General features: G+C 34.3%; 1 protein-coding gene across 4 annotated transcripts in view; it reads left to right on the top strand.

The window, feature by feature from the left end:
• The window catches only part of LOC128246968 (neprilysin-1-like), a 53274-nt gene that overhangs the window by 15775 nt on the left and 16609 nt on the right, over positions 1-20890 (top strand). For all 4 annotated transcript variants that reach the window (XM_052965540.1, XM_052965543.1, XM_052965541.1 and 1 more), the window contains 6 exons: positions 3958-6103; positions 7332-7706; positions 8543-8596; positions 12891-13052; positions 13468-13551; positions 20672-20877. In XM_052965540.1, coding sequence (XP_052821500.1) covers positions 5665-6103; positions 7332-7706; positions 8543-8596; positions 12891-13052; positions 13468-13551; positions 20672-20877 — 1320 coding nt within the window. In that variant the 5' untranslated portion in view covers positions 3958-5664. The remainder of the gene's footprint in view (positions 1-3957; positions 6104-7331; positions 7707-8542; positions 8597-12890; positions 13053-13467; positions 13552-20671; positions 20878-20890) is intronic.

The following is a 20890-nucleotide window of genomic DNA, read 5'->3' as shown; positions in this document are numbered from 1 at the left end:
GCCAAATTAAAACAAAATTTTGTTACTAAAAGAAGTTATATAGTTCTGCAATGAACACCTTTTCGTCTATTCTGCCAATCCAGTCTTCTTTTATTTTAATTCTTGTGTTTTCTTGATTTGTTTGGTAATGAAGTATAATACTTAAAGACATTAAATTAGATTGATTTTATGTAGAAACTTAGAAACACTGCTCGTTAAATTTAATTTTATCATCGGTTTACAAATGAAAATAATGGGCTGATTGTTCAGAACTTTGTTAAAAGTAACAAAGATAAAAGACATTGTTGTTATCTTTTAAACTTGATCTTATAATTTGATGCTTTGCTAATATATCGAAATAAAACAAAATAATACAGCTGAAACAGTTGTCTCAGCTTGTGTTAGGAACACATCAGATAACAAGTGTATTCATTAAATTTCCAGAGAAGTAAAGATTTGAAATTAAACTATGATGTCATTAACAATGTTCTTAACTTTATCAAAGTTCGGAACAATTGGCCCATTATATACTACAGTCGAACCCGGTTGGCTCAAACTCGCTTGGCTCGAATTCCTCGTTGGCTCGAACTGGATGTAACCCTAACCCTTAAGGACAGCTTTCTTTAAACTAAAGCTAAGTCTTTCTACTTGGCTCAAAATTTCCGAGACTCAAGGTATTTTTGCCAGTCCCTTGGAGTTCAAGCCGATGGGGTTTGACTGTATAATATGTAAAAAAAGATTGATTTATTTTATTGTTTTTTTTTTAAATATTAATGATATGTCTGTCTGTACAATGGAATAAGAAAAAGAGCATTATTTTCTCAAATCATCCCAAATGAATGCTTTTTTGAGATAATTTTATAGATTCAGTTAATGAATATCTGTGGAAGCTCTGATTCCACGAAAGAAAACAATACAAAACTTCTAACTATTTGACAAAAGCATTTGGCATTTTGCAAAGATTAACATCTTGTTTCCTTTCAGATGACGTAAAAATGATATATGAAAATTGCATTCATGCCAAAGTTAGTCTAGCTTTTTCGTCAATGAGGAATGTTTCGCATTTTATTTGCTCCATGTATGTTTGTGAAGCTAGCATGCATGTTTCATTTGCGTCACTTTTCCTTTTGCTTGTACGATGTTCAAGCATAATTAATGTCAATCTTTTCCACTGAAGTCATGTATGAAAGTAAACTCAATCTTGTTTTTCGAGATAAAACACACTCTCACAAAAAAGAACAGATTAAGTAATTTGCCTGAATCAAACAAACTTGACATTCATGAACTCTCACTATTTGACAGCAAACTTTTTGTGATTGCATGTAAATCAGGACTTGTATATATTTTTCCAAAAGAATGTGCTCAGGAGGATAGGGGAGAACAGGAATGTTTCAGAATATCTGAACAATGTGGTAAAGTTTTGCTCTCTAAGTGACATTATTCTTGGGGGTTAACTCTCAAGGATCGAGGTACCACAGCTTTCTATATTTTAATGTTGTTTGGTTCCCCCTTAAGTTGTCTTTAATACCAAAAATATGAAAACAGTTTAGTAACAGTTATAAAGTCAATCAGCCTTTAACAAGGTTTATAGCTTTTTCATAATGACTTTCATAAATTCATTTTGTATGAAATGGCAAAGAATTTAATATTCTTTTTCTAACAAAACATATTTGTCAGTCACCCTAGTTGAATATTTTCTGTTAAGGTTGATGCGCAATTGGAAAGGAAAAATGATGTCAATGTTGATTTGCGTAACTTAAAAAATATGTGTTAAGGTTGTATCACACTTACACTTTAAATAATGAAGTTAATGTGATCAAATAATTATTATTGATGGAATTTTTCTCCTACATAAAGTCAGTAGTTAGATGAACTAGAAAGTTTAATACTCGCTTTTTTAAAGCTGCACTCTCACAGATATACCATTTTTACAACTTTTTTATTTTTTGTCTTGGAAAGAGCAAATTTTTGCGTAAATATCTGGAAACCAATGATATAAGATTGCTGACAAAAACTCAGATCGTAGATTTTCATATTTCCGTTCGAAAATTAATGGTTTATGGCTAACGGTTTAAGAAAAATGCATAAAACATCAATTTTTGAATGGAAAAATGAAAATCTACGATCTGAGTTTTTGTCAGCAGTCTTATATCACTGGTTTCCATGGATTTTCGCAAAAATTGGCTCGTTCCAAGACAAAAAATAAAAAAGTTGTCAAAACGTTCAATCTGTGAGAGTGCAGCTTTAAGGTGTGTCTGGTGTATCTAGTAAGGCTTGTGGTTTTTTTGGACAAATATTACTCCTTTTTAGGGGGTATTTTAAGGGTCAGATAGGGGGCAGGTAGGTATCCCGTATGATAATAGAAAAGTTCTCTGGACTTTTTGTTCATTTCTAATTTTATTTTTCTTACAAATTTTTATCATATCTTTTGTCAGAATAAAATCATAATGATTGTTAAACATATCTTTGAATAGTTGCAGTAGTTATTAAATATAATTAAAGGAATTCATTGTGATGGATTATAAAACTTGTGTTAGATGTAAAATATAAACCTTGGTTTGGGTTGTTACCCTGCAATAAATAAATATTTTTATAACCAACTTTCATTAAATGGTTCTTTTCCTAAAGGTACGAGTTTATTTAGAATGATTGAAAAAAGCATACACCTGTCATATAATTGGATTACTGACTTTGATTGCTCAGGTGTACTTTAGCCATTAACTTCAGAGGCATGCATGCTCTAGTTTCATTAAATTAACCAATTGTATATGGAGGTTTTACTTGAAGATGTGAATTTATGGAAGAAATTTTATAAATATTTATGAAGTATGTCTAAGGTTATGAATCTATAATTAAAGAAGAAAATTACAGCAAAAAATTGTAGGATTTATATCTAATATTTATTCAGTAAGTATATGCTATAGATTTTAAAATTCAATTGAGTGTGCAATATAAATCAAAATTATATTCACTTGTTGAAAATTTGAGGAAAATGATATGAAATGTTTTGCAGACAGGTAATATAAAATAAATTAGACTTTTTACAAAATTACACAGAAATGTAAAATATAGTAAATTATGTAAAAAAAGAATTATATTATCCAAAGAAGGCAAGCATGAACATTAAATTAATAAATCACAGCTACAATACAGAGTATGAATCATATGTGCAGTTTGACTGCCTATTTTATAATTAAAGAAGTAGTAGACCAGGTCACAGTGAACTGAAAGGATAAGTTTATTGTCAATACATATTAAAATTTCTCCCACTCAATTACATCATTTTTCGACTATTTAACCATCTAACATTTGGTAATCAAAATATTCTCGATTGAAGACCAACCAAAGATCTTCAATTTTCAGGATTTATTTAAGTAAGGGATATATTATTTTGTAGCAATTACGTGCCTTTTTAGGATCATTAAAAAAGATTCAATGCATTTTTGTGAGAACATGTATTTACAATTTATGTGATTTAAAAGTTAGCTGGTGTTTTCTTGGTTTAGTTTTTTTTGTGGTTGATTGAGTAACAGTTAATTTTAGATGAACAGTACAATTTTAAATCTAAAATACAGAACAATATTCACATAAGTTCTTAATGATGGTAATGGACATAAATATAAGTTGATAATTAAAAATAAAAATGAAATGTTCACACTTTAGAACAGGTTTTTATTATTTTTTACTATAACGGAATGTCTACATCAGGGTTTGCTTGAATGCATTAAAGATGTTCGAAACTGAAATCATCTTTAGCTGTACATTATTGGTTAGATTCAGTAATGGTTGTTTGTATGTACTTACACAAATAAATGGTTTGATACAACACAGACTTGCATAACCATTTATTTTGTGGAGGTACATACTTTGAAGTATACTGCCTTCTAATTGGACAAAATATTATGTTGACCACTAATTATGCCAAAGTAGAAAAAAATTGTCACTCAATGTCTCACCTTTATTCATCCTTCATTTCAGATACTTGCTCAACTGCTGACCACTCTCTCAGGGACCAAGGATTACAAATCATTCAAACAGATATATATGGGAAAGTCACAAGACATCATCTCCAAAAAGTGAGAAAATCCCCCAGGAATAATGTGTCTTGCTGAAGATTCCTACAACCATGTGATGATCATAATGTGAAAGACCGAAAGACGCATCATTTGGGAGGATTAATTGATGATTAATCGCTATGTCTAGTCTAACATGTAGTAATGAAGCTGTAATCAAGCAGAGTGCGGTGCTAGTGCATTATGAGATTTTGATGACATCAGTCATTATGGAGAGGAGGAAGATTTGAGTGTCCAAAGATTCATCAGCAAGATTGGGGAACTCTCAGTCTCAGATGCTTCCATGGTTTTCAGAATGTTTGTAATCTCTTTAAGCATATTACCGGTATCAGATTTCTGAAATATTGAATTTGCTATACAATTTGTTCAGTCCATTATTACTCTCGTCCATTAGTGAAGGTGTCAATGGTTTGATTCGGGATGTTTCGAAGCATTTTGCACATATTTGCTGATAAATGTTGATGCAGTATGACTTTTCAAAAATATATAAGAGAAAAGAAAAATAATGAATGAATCATGTAGACTTACTGTATACATCCAGGAGTGACTGCTGCCTTAAATACTATGCTACGTACCATGGCTGATAAAAGCTGCATTGCTTTACTCCGGATCATATTGGTAAAAACTTGCCCATCAGTTTCTTGCTCTGAGGAATCAGTTGTTAAAAGATGATAGGAGCATGTAAAAAGTCAAATGGTAACTTGTCGCGTCAAAGGAATACTGTGTCTGTTATAAGTTTATCATTTTGGATGAAAGTATTAAAGAAAAGAGAATTGTGCCTGTAATTTTGTTTAATTTTCTAAACAATTAGTGCTTATAATTATCATGTAATAAAATTTAATGAACAGTAAATAGAAACTCGGAGGAAAAAATAAGCTAATGACAAGATTTATAGCAGAGGTTATAAAGAAAAACAATTGTGCAATAATTTTCAACATTGACGACCTTGTTTATGAGGTCTACAGAACTAAATGACACAATGCAATAATTTCTACAACATAAATCGTCTTCTATAGTAGACTTGGAGTAGAACGCTCTTCTCAAATTACAGAAAAGTGGTTTCGGAGACATTAATTATTGTCTCATACAATGGAAAAAAGGGGACCTGAATGTCTTGTTTCCTTGTTTACGATATACGATAATGATGTCTGAAGTCTCCCTGGTAGTAATTGTGTACTTTTTCTGTGTTCTAGTTATGATTAGTGTCTGAGAGTTGACAACGTAATGCTACTGATCACTGTGAATATAAGTTGCACCACGTATATATATATATAAGACAACAGAAATGTGAAAGACGTCTTTTAATGCACAATTGTGATATTATGATGTTTGATTTATTAATTTGAAATTTTATCCTTCAATTGAATAAAGTTGTAACAATTATTGAATTGTTGAAAATCAACAGTTATTGAAGAATAAGTTAAGTGCAAGATTTCCACAGAAGAACATCAAAGTTAGATGAATCTATACAGTTAATTAATTGTATTGGCAAAGCATTTGATAAATCTGTTGTAAATGTATCGAAGGAGCGGAGAATTGATTTTGAGCTAAACAAAAGTGCCATAGAACACATAATTAACTGTATCAATAAGAGATCATTTGTAATGAAACAATGACGGATCGGCAGGACGGACCGAATGGAACTACCTCAGCTATGGAGAGTAATGGCGGAGTGGGACATTACCAGCCTAGCCATTATGTTTCCGTGGAAATAGGAGCAGGAGATCCAGGGGAAAGGGGTCGCAAAATATCGCACACTGAGACAGACACTTATATAGATGAAAATGGACAAACCCATGTCGCTGGGTCACAAACAGTCCCTGTGAGAAAAATCAGTGATAAAAGTGACCATATAGATAAATGTAACAATGTGAATGTCAGTGCTTGTAGACGTTCGTCATGCACGAGAAAATTGTGGTGTTATCGACAGTTGACGGTCAGAGAAAAGTATCTTGCCATAGTGTGTTTGTTACTGTTTTTGTCATGTCTTGCCTTCGTCTTGGTTGCCTTTGTACGTGATAAACACCTACGCAGGCACTGCCCATGTCATGGTGAGTGTTAGACAATTCAAACCTGTTTTAAACTTAATTGTGTTTTGTTGGTTATTTTAATTGGGGAACCATGGAGCAGTAATGCCCATTACTGCTACAAATAATAATAAACAATTTTGTGAATATGTATCCAATTTTGAATTTCTGCATATGGCGTTTACAAAGGTTTCAGCCTCGTTTTGGGTATGTCATGGTATTAAAAAATTTTTTATGAGGACTCAAGAAAAATGTATGCAGTACTCATTCACTCAAAGCTTAGCGTTGTTTTCTATGCAGACTTGAAATCAAAGAACCTTGCACATGTCATTCGGGAGACCAAACCTTGTCTGATTGATATCTGAAGTAAGCTGGGGCACAAGGTCCTCAAGCTTGGTTGAAGGTTGGTCATGACCAGCCGATGACCTCTTTTGAATTTGACATCAGTGGGTTATAGGTCACAGTTGTGATGAACATGCACACAAAAGCTTGTCTGATGGATTACTATAGTAACTTAGTCCTGCTGTCCTCAAACTTAGCAGGGAGGTTAGTCATGCCCAGTTGATGCCCCCATTTGTTTTGAAGTCAGGAAAGTCAAAGGTCACAGTATCCTTGGACACAAGAAACTTGTCTGATGGATAACTAGAGTATGCTTGGGCGTAGCCATCCTCAAACTTGGCAGGGAGTTTAGTCATGAATAGCAGATGATCCCTATTGTGTCTAAGGTCAGTAAGTTAAAGGTTGTGGTGACTTTGAACACAAATATCTTGTCCACTACAGTATGCTTGGTTCTACAGTCCTCAAACCTGGCAGAGAGGTTTAGTCTTGATCAGCAGATCTATGACCTTTTATTCATTATTCACCACCTAAAGGCATAGGGGAGAATTAAACAACAAAAGGGAAAACCCAATGTTATTACAAGGAATGAGGAGAGTCTCATGCATCTAAGCTGTAATTCAACCATCAATGATTCAATATTTGAGGCCCTCATAATTATCCAGATAATGTTTTCTGCACATTGCCAATGACTTCCAAGCAAGGTAATCTATGAAGTGTTCCTCAATTTTTATCATGGATCTTGTGCCTCTAATTTTAAAATCTTTGTATACATTTTCATCAGAACTTTCCCTTCAAACGAATTTGTATAAAACTTGTTATACTTGTAGTTAACAGTGGTACTGTATTAAAACAAATAGGTATTGAAATCCACATGTGGTGCCCTTGTTTTCATCAACTCTTCCTTTCCTTCCAGATTCACCCACAATTGCCAGTTTCTACAGATATCCTCAGGATGACCCATCTGTCTCAAACAGAAAACCCCACATTGTGCTAGTCTGCAATTCCTCAGCTCTTTCTTTACAAACTTCACCTGACCTTGACCATAAACTCGACCCAGATTCTCACCATGGCAACAGTAACTCGCATGTTGAATATAATGAGAAGGAAAACGACCTTGACACTCCTAGTCATCCTAAGGTTTGGTGGACCTTACCCGATGGAAGAAATGTCAGTGGATCAAAGCTGTTCCTCTACACAGTTCATGAGAGTGGACCTTTTACGTGCTATGTGGAATTTGAACAAAACGGGGAGAATGTTGTTCTCCATACATCTACGTTCATTGAAGAAGGTATGGGATTAAGCTGTTTGTGTTGTGTGTAGTTTATGGAGTCATAACAGCTGAAACAAGTTGAAGTATTGTCCTGGCTTGATAATAATTGTATTTATACCGGGTTTACCCCTGCCAACATAGTTTGAAGGAGGATATATTGGAGCCATGATACATCTGATTGGTTGTGTGGCTGTTGCAAAAGGTTTCAGAGTGATCTTTTTCTTAAGTTTTTCTCCTGACACATGATCACCATGAATGAACTAGTGTGTTTAACATTTTTCACCAGTTGCATCCAATTCTTTCAATAGTTATGGCCCTTTAACTCAATTATTGTCATTTTTAAGCATTATTATTCAGCATTGATGTCAACTAAACACTTAGTTGAGATTTTTAACGTGAAAGTTGTTTCATAATAAAATCAAGATTATGTTAAATTTGGCATAAAGAAATTAGCTTCTTAAGCTTTTTACAGCAACACGCTTTCCTGGCACTATATTGAACCAGATAACACCATAAAAAGTTGACAAGCTTTGATGATATTCTCTTTTGTTTTTGTTCTTTTATGCAAAATCAGCTTGTCCTTAGTGACTTACTTAATATTCTGCTGCATTTGCAAATTTACTTGTTTTAGAAAGAAGCTTTGCATTGCACTGATTTTATCTTTTCTATAAATAATTTTCTTCACATTATCCAGGAATGGATCCATTAATTAGAAGCAGATTTTCAAAGAAAACTCATTCTTTTATCTTATACTCTTGTAAATGATATACATTTCATGGACAATCTGTTACAAATCTCACCTAATGATTCGTTTGACGGGATTACGTGTATACAATATAATCAGCTTATTTCAGACAAATCAACAAAGCTGCCTGAAGTCTGTCTGACGGAAAACTGCATCAAAACAGGTAAATATGTACAAAAGTTCCTGACACCTTTCAAAGAGGGTATAAAAACATGTTTTTTAGCATTTCTGTTGAAATTTTATTTGAGTTTGAGTTTGACTATTCAAAGAACAAGGAGGCTATTCCACTCATACCGGGGTCTGCATCAGTGTCTTTTATTCATTTCAAAGTGGCTTATAGTCAATCCCGCTGTCTTGTGTTTTATAAACCTGGCCACAATACCACAAATTTTCAGTCTCAATCTCAACATATTTATTACCATATAACAGCAAAGCATTATTCAATTTCTTTTTACCTTTTAAAAGCACATTAATTTTTCTCATAGATTATATTTTATAGAAAAATAGTTTTGAGCAAAAATCATAATGGAGTTAGATTCATTATTTCTGAGCTATTACTCAAGTACAATTTATGCAATAGAAATAATTTTCTTCAGAATATTGAGCGATGATGTTTGTCAACATAACACATAAAACAATATCCCTTTGAAGACAAGATTGAATTAAACTGAATCAACTTGATTCATGCCATAATTTATTGTCCAATACCCCCAGTACACTATTACGGATGATGCTTCGTTTGTGTACTGTGGGTGATTACGCTTGGCTGATCTCGTAATCATAAATAATTCTTGAGGCAATTTCATTCGTTCTGCAAGGTTCCAATGAGGAAATATGCACCGACTCTTATACTGTTAAAGCTCAAATTGAACTTGGTCTGCCTTGTCACTACAAATTTTAACACAGCCACTAAGACCACTTGCCTGTGGAAACAACTGAAAACAAACCCTTATAGAAGGGTATTTAATTGTAAAATGTGATTTTATTGGAAGAAGCTTCTCTCCCCTGACCCATGCATATTCATAAAAATGAGATTTAGTCAGTCAATTTTCCCACAATATGTATGAAGGGTAATGGTAGCATGGTTGCCCACGATGGCCATAAGTAAAACACTGTTCAAAATAAGTTACGGAAGTGAGTTAAGCCCCTTGGTTGTGTTATAGTATTGTCATAGCCTACATGTAAGTTATTGCTCAATATATGATTCATAACTCTGAGGAATTTAAACTTTTAAAAAAGTCAATGGTCTTACAAATCAAATAAAAAACTGAATGCCGAACAGCAATGGTCCCTGACACTTCACAACAATTCCCTTCAATGGTGATGGAAATGATCATAACATTATGCACCAGTCAATTGTAACCACGGCCCCCCAAGGTTTGGGGGTATACCTGGGATAGCCGGTTGAATGGGCCGTGTTTTTACCTTTCAGGTGGCCCTGCAGTGCCGGGTGAATTCAGTGGTTTTGTCTTCGTGCAAAATATAGCGGGGAATGGGCCTGACCTAGGCTCCCTGGGGTGCAGGGCATTTAGCGGGGATTTTACCATCAGTTCGTCCTCCCAGGGCGGGGATTTTACCCGGGGTTGGCTGGACCGAAAGTCAAAGTCCCCGCTATTCCCCGGACCTTGGGGGGAGCCGTGGTTACAATTGACTGGTGCATTATCTGACAGAAACTTGGAATTTTGTTTCTGAAAATCATAGACATATTCAGTTTCCAGTAAAGGTTTCTGTTATTAAATGCAAACAAATCTGAATGGCCTTTTTATGCTGAACAAGTTTTACTGATAAGACTATTTAAAAGCATTGTTTTTATGAAACAGCAAAATTATGTAACACAAAGAAGATGGTGTTAATTTTTCTGTTGTAATTATAAGTTCCAGTTTCGCATAATGGATAGGTTTAAAGTCTGGATGTTTTGTTTCACTTGGAAATATCTCTTTTCCCAGTCCTACATTTTTTTTTATATAAAACTGTCAGCTTTTATGCAAATTGAAAATTTATTAGTCTGCCAAATGAAGACATATCTGATTGTTCACAATCTTCTTGGTAATGTCTTTTCGCATATTTGTCCTGTTTTTCTCACAAAAGATGTCAGTTGATGTGTTTATTACCATATATATCTACAACAGAAATGAAGTATGATATATGTATTAATATGGTGATATTTTTAAGATATAAAATGATTTAAATTATTCGATTAGGTTACCTGTTAGGTAATGAAAAATGTATGTTTACACCAACAACACTGTTATATAATTTCAAGCTTGGCTATTTGAGGAATAAAAAGGGCTGTACTTCTCTCTCCAGCATTGGCATCTGCGTCCAAATAAAGTTTTAGGGCATTTTGGCATTTCCATTTATAACTCCAATTGCATTCATTCTCTTCAAACTTCATACAGTTGTTCAGGACCCACACACAATGAGGCTACTCAACTCCATATCATTCTATTCAAATAACAGTCCCATGAAAATTTAGGAACTTAGATAAAAGTTTCAGGGCACATTGTATTCGATTTAGGTTTAAGGGCAACATGTGGTTTTAATTCAGACCTTAAATATGGTTCATTCAACGACTTCTCACTTCATACAGTTGTTCACGACCATCAAACAGATTTCATAACCTCATTTTATTTTGAATACAAATTATGGCCTTTGATCAACATAGAAAATTAGGTTAAAGTTTTAGGGCAACTTGGGCTTTAAACTCTGATCTTAAATACTGTTCATTAAATGGACTTCATACTTCACCCAGTTGTTCAGGGCCATTAAGCAATTCAGTTACAAACACCAGATCAAACCTAAATACAAATTAAGGCCCTTGATGGCCTTTTTTCACATTTTTATTTGCCTTTTTTCTTCTTTTTGGACAGGCAAATATGACATTATTGATGTTCTACAACAGTTTTTGTTAACAAGCCCACTTACTAGTATGTTCATATAATAATGAGTTTATGACCCACAAGCGGGCTGCTTGCTTCATGTTTGCAGCCTTGTGCTAACTTTCAGTCACTGTAATAAAGTATTGTTAGGTCTTATAATTATATTCATAAAGTACAAAAAAAATAAATCAATATTCCATCCAGATATAACAAACATCTGCTTATTTATGGATTACACTTGTAAATCTATAAATTATTTATGTAAGTAATTCATACTTCTGGAGAAGTTGTTCTTGACATGAGGTGGCACAGGTCTGTGTTTATTGAAACATGTTGCTTTTCTTCTTTCAACAAAATTGTGTTTATATTATTACTGGTAGACATGAAATGAAAGGGCCAAGAACAACATTCATTATAACATGAAGCCCATTACTAAACAACCACTACATTCTCAGCCAATGAAATTGCAGATAGGCAATCGTTAAGTACTATGCTTTATCATTAAGAATTTCGACTTTTGTGGTTATTTAAGGGTCTGCCTACTACCAATCATCCGATACACACTCCCTGTGACAGGCATTGCATTTACAATGTGTCAGCCAATGAGGTTGTATTTCAAGTCATTAAGATGACTTGAATCTTGGCTGGTATTCTATACTGGTCTTAACTGGATCTAAGAACGATGTAGCTAATCAGATTGCTTGTTATTTATAACTGACCAATAGAGTGAATGAAGTCAATCATGTATGACCATAAGATTGACTTAAGTTACATATTGAATACCACCCAAGGCTTACCTCATTTCATATAACTATTACAAAGGACATTTTTTTTTCATTTCTGTATGTATTCTTTTCAATCTATTTTATCATTTGGAAGGCCAGTAAAGATAACAGCTGTGTTATGAGGGTTCTTATCCTTCTCTCTGAGTCTTAAGTCATTCTTCTAGTCAAGGTATGGAAATTGAAAATATAAATTTATTTTTTAAATGTTGGAAAGCTATATGGAGATGATGAGCCTGAAATTTTAATGTAACAGCCTGAATCTAACAGTATTAGTCTTGCAGTATCTGTTTTAGACGGTCCCTGTGTTTGAAAATATTCTCTTAACACTATTGCTGGGAATTGTTTCCATTTTAACTATCGATAATCGGTTCCACTCAAGTAACTGATTATCGATAGTACAATTGGTTTTTGACAATACCTTTAAGTCTTAATACTTTTAAGTCTTAATTTTAGTTTTATTCTTAGCAATGCTTATGTGATGTGTATGTTTGAAGTTATTTAGTGTTGTTGTTGATTTCATCCAATATATATATATAGTTAACGATAACAACTGAACATTGGGAATGTGTATAAATGAACTTAAAGGAGAAAATTGGTGGATATTGAAAGAAATAAAATAACCACCGGAAGAAAGAAAAATAACTCGCCGATTGAATTGATGATCGATTAAGACCAATTGATTATCTCCGATTTCAGGCCCAACCAATCAATTTTCGATTATAATTGATCATAGGAACATAACTTCTTAACACATGAATCTAAGATATTTAGAATATTACTTTTTATTTCCCAGCTGCCCAGCTCCTTGACTCCATGGACGGAAGTGTGGACCCATGTGACGACTTTTTCGAGTACGCCTGTGGAAACTGGAACAAGAAAAACTTCATACCTGAGGACAGGCCCAGCTACAACACATTTGAAAAACTCTATGATGATCTCCAGCTTACATTGAGAGGTAACATGTTCTGAAATACCTGAATATTTAGAGTGGTATAATATACCAGAATATATTTTTTTCATGAGTTATGGCTTACATGTCTTTAACATTGTCCTTTGACCTATCATTTAGCATTGATGCTATACATTTATTGCTGCAATTTCTTGTAATTTTTGTCGACAGTTTTAGTATTGGATACAAATGATTGGCATGTTAAATGGAGCCATATTTTACATTGATTTGATTGAAAATTAGAATGACTTCCCTTGAAATAATCAGGAGTCATCTGCTATGTTTTGTATTTGAATGTCTGCCTTAAAACATAATCAGAATGCTGTGTCAGGGGCCCAAGCCCGTGTGCAGGGGTAGTCATCACTCTGGTGATATATCACTTATTTACTCAGTTGTGAGAGATCTGCTTTATATATTTTAGCTCTACTGGAGGACACGCCCAAGGACTATGACAGCAATGCGACCTTGAAGGCCAAGATTTTGTACCAGTCGTGCATCAATATATGTAAGAACAGATTGATCAAGGCTATGCTAGGGAAAAAATATGTTTCATCTTATCCTCTTCCTTGAAACATTTCTCCCCAAATTTTTTGAAAATATGTGGTGAATTGTTGAATTTCAAATTTTCTACAGTGGTGAAATTTTACACAAGCTTTGCAAGGCTTGCTTCAAAGTCTTATTTGCATATTACCTGGTTACGTGTTGAAATTTGTAATGCCAAGCACATGCTCGATTATTGAAATTCTAATGTTGCTGAGTGATGCCACATGCTTTTTTTTATTAAAACAAAACAAAGAATAAACTATTTCATTACCCCACCCATACCGTTAAATATTGTGGATGTGAACCTGAAAATATTTTACTCTGGTCTTGTTGATATCTGGCAGCCTGTCGCATGTTTCATAATGCATCAATTTAGTTGACTTATTCTTAAAGAATATTAGCTACAGTGCATGTTAACTGTTGGTTAAGATCAGGCCTTTTCAGTATTTATCTTCAGGACATTTACATTTAATGGTAGCATGTGGTTTCGGAGAGAACATCATTTTTCTTAGGTTTGATATATATGTTGGATAAAGTATGTTTGAACTATCAACATGTTAAATCAGTGTCTAAGTCAGTGGGTTTCAGTACCAAATTACACTCCATGTATTAGTAGGCCTAAATCATCCCATTTCTGCATTTTAATTTATAGAAGTGTCACAATGATTTATCAATTAATTAATGTACATGTATGTCACATAATTATTAATAATAATTATTTTTTATAAATTTTAATATATTTAAGGCACATGATTTTTTTGTGTAACAATTACGATGAGTGAAAAATTTGAGCGAGTCTGACAGCAAGAATAGTTTAAGACAAGCATCTGTTGTCTTATAAATTTTTGGTAGAATCAAAGTTTAATAACCTAAAATTGATGTTTAAGAATATTTTCTAGTTATATGCATTACATATCAATTAAGCATTACTTGTTTAAACACCAGTTTTTTTCACATGCAGTTTTCATTAAAACTTCTATCATGCACCAAGATTCACTCTTGTATTCTAATTTCTGGATATTTCTGTTATCAATCTTCCAAATAGACAGTTTGCAGATGTCACTTGTTTTATACCAATATAACAACACTTGTATAGGTGACTGTTAATTAATTGTGCTGAGAGTACCTCTATTTATGTAGTATTCTTGTTTTAGAAAACATATGTTATTTATAAGGTTTAAATTACCATTGTTAAAAAAGTAATGCCATCTTATCCTTAATATAGAGTAACAAAGCTAGCAATGTTTGCAGTGCCAATATATGGAAATCCTTGTTTAAGTCTTCATCCACATTTAAATAACAACAGATTGGCTTGATAAGCTACATTATATGGAACTGAAATGTCAGGACACATGTATTAAAGGGCATTGAAGTAAATAAATGGTGTATGTAAGTGCTTCGTGCCTTTGTCTTATCATATGCAGAAATGCCTTCATGTAAATGCTTCGTGCCTACATCTTATTGAGAAATGCCTCAATGTAAATGCTTCGTGCCTACATCTTATTGAGAAATGCCTCAATGTAAATGCTTCGTGCCTACATCTTATTGAGAAATGCCTCAATGTAAATGCTTCGTGCCTACATCTTATTGAGAAATGCCTCAATGTAAATGCTTCGTGCCTACATCTTATTGAGAAATGCCTCAATGTAAATGCTTCGTGCCTACATCTTATTGAGAAATGCCTCCATGTAAATGCTTTGTGCCTACATCTTATTGAGAAATGCCTCAATGTAAATGCTTCGTGCCTACATCTTATTGAGAAATGCCTTCATGTAAATGCTTCGTGCCTACATCTTATTGAGAAATGCCTTCATGTAAATGCTTCGTGCCTACATCTTATTGAGAAATGCCTTCATGTAAATGCTTCGTGCCTACATCTTATTGAGAAATGCCTCAATGTAAATGCTTCGTGCCTACATCTTATTGAGAAATGCCTCAATGTAAATGCTTCGTGCCTACATCTTATTGAGAAATGCCTCAATGTAAATGCTTCGTGCCTACATCTTATTGAGAAATGCCTCAATGTAAATGCTTCGTGCCTACATCTTATTGAGAAATGCCTCAATGTAAATGCTTCGTGCCTACATCTTATTGAGAAATGCCTCAATGTAAATGCTTCGTGCCTACATCTTATTGAGAAATGCCTCAATGTAAATGCTTCGTGCCTACATCTTATTGAGAAATGCCTTCATGTAAATGCTTCGTGCCTACATCTTATTGAGAAATGCCTCAATGTAAATACTTCGTGCCTACATCTTAATATTGAGAAATGCCTCAATGTAAATGCTTCGTGCCTACATCTTATTGAGAAATGCCTCAATGTAAATGCTTCGTGCCTACATCTTATTGAGAAATGCCTTCATGTAAATGCTTCGTGCCTACATCTTATTGAGAAATGCCTCAATGTAAATACTTCGTGCCTACATCTTATTGAGAAATGCCTTCATGTAAATGCTTCGTGCCTACATCTTATTGAGAAATGCCTTCATGTAAATGCTTCGTGCCTACATCTTATTGAGAAATGCCTCAATGTAAATGCTTCGTGCCTACATCTTATTGAGAAATGCCTCAATGTAAATGCTTCGTGCCTACATCTTATTGAGAAATGCCTCAATGTAAATGCTTCGTGCCTACATCTTATTGAGAAATGCCTCAATGTAAATGCTTCGTGCCTACATCTTATTGAGAAATGCCTCAATGTAAATGCTTCGTGCCTACATCTTATTGAGAAATGCCTTCATGTAAATGCTTCGTGCCTACATCTTATTGAGAAATGCCTCAATGTAAATACTTCGTGCCTACATCTTAATATTGAGAAATGCCTCAATGTAAATGCTTCGTGCCTACATCTTATTGAGAAATGCCTCAATGTAAATGCTTCGTGCCTACATCTTATTGAGAAATGCCTTCATGTAAATGCTTCGTGCCTACATCTTATTGAGAAATGCCTTCATGTAAATGCTTCGTGCCTACATCTTATTGAGAAATGCCTTCATGTAAATGCTTCGTGCTTACATCTTATTGAGAAATGCCTTCATGTAAATGCTTCGTGCGTACATCTTATTGAGAAATGCCTCAATGTAAATGCTTCGTGCCTACATCTTATTGAGAAATGCCTCAATGTAAATGCTTCGTGCCTACATCTTATTGAGAAATGCCTCCATGTAAATGCTTCGTGCCTACATCTTATTGAGAAATGCCTCCATGTAAATGCTTCGTGCCTACATCTTATTGAGAAATGCCTCAATGTAAATGCTTCGTGCCTACATCTTATTGAGAAATGCCTCAATGTAAATGCTTCGTGCCTACATCTTATTGAGAAATGCCTTCATGTAAATGCTTCGTGCCTACATCTTATTGAGAAATGCCTTCATGTAAATGCTTCGTGCCTACATCTTATTGAGAAATGCCTCAATGTAAATGCTTCGTGCCTACATCTTATTGAGAAATGCCTCAATGTAAATGCTTCGTGCCTACATCTTATTGAGAAATGCCTCAATGTAAATGCTTCGTGCCTACATCTTATTGAGAAATGCCTCAATGTAAATGCTTCGTGCCTACATCTTATTGAGAAATGCCTCAATGTAAATGCTTCGTGCCTACATCTTATTGAGAAATGCCTCAATGTAAATGCTTCGTGCCTACATCTTATTGAGAAATGCCTCCATGTAAATGCTTCGTGCCTACATCTTATTGAGAAATGCCTCAATGTAAATGCTTCGTGCCTACATCTTATTGAGAAATGCCTCAATGTAAATGCTTCGTGCCTACATCTTATTGAGAAATGCCTTCATGTAAATGCTTCGTGCCTACATCTTATTGAGAAATGCCTCAATGTAAATGCTTCGTGCCTACATCTTATTGAGAAATGCCTCAATGTAAATGCTTCGTGCCTACATCTTATTGAGAAATGCCTCAATGTAAATGCTTCGTGCGTACATCTTATTGAGAAATGCCTCAATGTAAATGCTTCGTGCGTACATCTTATTGAGAAATGCCTCAATGTAAATGCTTCGTGCGTACATCTTATTGAGAAATGCCTCAATGTAAATGCTTCGTGCCTACATCTTATTGAGAAATGCCTCAATGTAAATGCTTCGTGCCTACATCTTATTGAGAAATGCCTCAATGTAAATGCTTCGTGCCTACATCTTATTGAGAAATGCCTCAATGTAAATGCTTCGTGCCTACATCTTATTGAGAAATGCCTCCATGTAAATGCTTCGTGCATACATGTTATTGAGAAATGCCTCAATGTAAATGCTTCGTGCCTACATCTTATTGAGAAATGCCTCCATGTAAATGCTTCGTGCCTACATCTTATTGAGAAATGCCTCCATGTAAATGCTTCGTGCCTACATCTTATTGAGAAATGCCTCAATGTAAATGCTTCGTGCCTACATCTTATTGAGAAATGCCTTCATGTAAATGCTTCGTGCCTACATCTTATTGAGAAATGCTTCAATGTAAATGTGCCTTAACTTGTAATCTGTAGCAAATGCGACAAGAGTGCTCTCCGAAGGATCAGAAGAGGACCAGTATTTGGGTTCCTGTTTCCATTTATTGGTGCAATCACACCTAGGATGCCAGAATTGTTGCGTCCCTTTAATTCCATTTGTTTATTTGCTTTCGCACTGTGTACTTCTTTATGTTTACTGACTTGCTGTTAAGTCTATTGAAGGAACAGTATTTTACTTTTTTTTGCTTATATTCAAATTAGTAATCTTCTTCTTTGTCTTTTGAATATTGTACAATTACCATTTCCATTGGCCCTGAACAAATTTCCTGCACAATACATGAATATACAAATGAAGATACATCTTGCACAGGTTCACAATATATTTAAATCATTGTGTAAGTCATTTACTTGAAGTACTTTTTATTAGTTTTATATCATTAGAAACAATGTAATAACACATATACAGCAGTCATTTGTCAGTTGGCAATTAGAATTTAACATACAGGCACTAATGCCCATATAGATGAATACACATTCAATTACATGAACCAAATTTCTACCTAAATGCTTTCTCTAGACAAGAGATCTAAGAATGCTGCTTAATGTGGCTTAATTAGATTAGGCTTGTTGTCCTATTTCAGCAAAAATATTCTGGCTCATTTGAATCACAAAAATGTGCATGCTATTTCCTTCTTTTGTGGAATCTTAAGGGGTATGGCTTCATGTAGATTCCTTGGAGGTATTTCATACCTAGTGCAGCTCACCTAGTGCAGTGCTAATGCTGAAAAACTCTGTTAGGATAGGATTCCTGAGGAAGCAAAAGCCCCTAGATTTAACGAAAGTGATTTACCAATGTAGAAATACTCATCAGTTTAATTTAAAGATTATAAGATATTGGTATGTTCTGTAATGAGGTATTCGCTGGGGTTCAGGTTTTATATTCAGGTGACAGAAAGTGTTCTATAATTCACATGCCACGAATGGGATCCCTTGCTCAGGCTGGTCACTTATATCGGAGGCTGTTTGTTAGATGTGGTCAAAATAATCCATTGTATTGTACCATACATGTGCCATGATTTATTGATGAAATATAACGCCTTTGTTGCTCAGTTGAAGGGTTTGTATGACAACCAGGGTCATGTTAATTGACATGCAGCTAAATCGTAATAAGATCAGCCTTCTTTATTCAACATAGAATGTATTGAATCCAAGTCCACATGTATTTGTTTGTCCATGGTTATCACATGTTTTAAGTGAATTTCTCCATTCGTGTAACAGTTATAAATAACTGTATCAGGGTTTGTTTGTCTGGTGTCATGTGTTAAACTATATACCTGAAACATGTTGATAGAGAAATGAGGTATTAATATAATACACACATACACACACACACACACACACAGAGGCAAAATAAATGCAAGATGTCCCAAACAAAAAACATAAAAGATACAAAACAACGCAAAAATCTTAATATTAATTGGAGTACTACCTTGGAGCAGTCGAATGAAATCGTGTAGTAGTTCACTGGGGGTTAAACTAGTTTACAAGTGCTCAACCTCCAACCAATACCCCCAACAATTGTCAATATGTGCAAAATTAAACATTTATACCTCAGCCTCATAAACAAACTTGTTTGTCAGGGATGGCCAGAACTTATCTTACCATTAAGTACAACAATTAACAACATAGTCACAGTTGTAACATTATAGTGTTATGTGAAACTATTCTACACTACTTATTTTCTATTATGGGTTATTATCGGTATATCTATTGTTTATGGACAAATGTTTTTCAGCATGCAAAGTTCGTACTTTACTTTGTTGTGATTTGACATTGCTATTTATTCATCTTATTTTCATGAAAATGAGTCAAGGTGTTTTTATAGTCTTGGGGTTGGAATTGGTGTCTTCGGCAAGGTCATGCAAAGGCTTAAACAAAGGTCTTTAACTACCAACTTTTCAAGATATTGAAATTAAACTTGGTATACAGGTTGAAACGGCAACGGTCACATATTGAGTTATGCCCTGTATTGGACTGATCATAATTTAAACGAATTTTAGCATTTGTGTAACTTAACAATAATGTACTGCAATTTTTCAAAGTATCTTTTATCCTTAAATATGTTGCTTATAATTACTGTTTAACTGAGGTACAAGACATGGTCAGTGGCTGTATTACAGAATAATTTCCAGTTCAAATTGTGTTTTTCCCTTAAATGTTAGAAATGCCTGAACTGTTTAAATCCAGAAGTCAAAAGTGCTAAAAATACTCCTTTATTGTCCAGATATTCACAGTCAGTCCAAACATTAGTTTTATTAAAGAAATACAGCATTTCAAAATTTATTCCAAAACAATTCTTAAGATATTTCTTAATTGCCACCCCTGATAGTTTAGTAGTAAAAGTAGGTGTCGGCCTCCCAGACATTAGGAGCTCCAGGGTTGAGCCTCATAAAGAACTGTTTCTCATGACCTCACCAAATGGGCATCAATCATGGTGTCTGCCCATCACGACAGACTCAAGCATAGTTCTTTTAACTGTGCTTTTGTCATAATCTGTTTAAAAAATCTTATAACCTTGGTTCATGTTTTCAAAACCATAATAAATCAATGTTGTATATTTCAGCCCAGATTGAAGCTGTTGGTGATGCCCCGCTACGAAAGCTCCTAGAAGAGCTTGGGCGATGGCCAGTTATCGACAAGAAATGGCGCGCGGACAACTTTGTGTTGGAAGATGTTCTCGGTGACATGCTTGGCAAATACAATGCCCCAATACTCATTGACGTGTGGATTGGGCCTGATGATAAGAATTCATCAATAAATATTCTGCAGGTATAATCAGAAT

Source organism: Mya arenaria, chromosome 9 (genome assembly GCF_026914265.1).
Source record: "Mya arenaria isolate MELC-2E11 chromosome 9, ASM2691426v1".
NCBI classification, from domain to species: Eukaryota; Metazoa; Mollusca; class Bivalvia; order Myida; family Myidae; genus Mya; species Mya arenaria.
The sequence above is the reverse complement of the archived record's forward strand: the minus strand, read 5'-3'. Positions and strand labels throughout refer to the sequence as shown.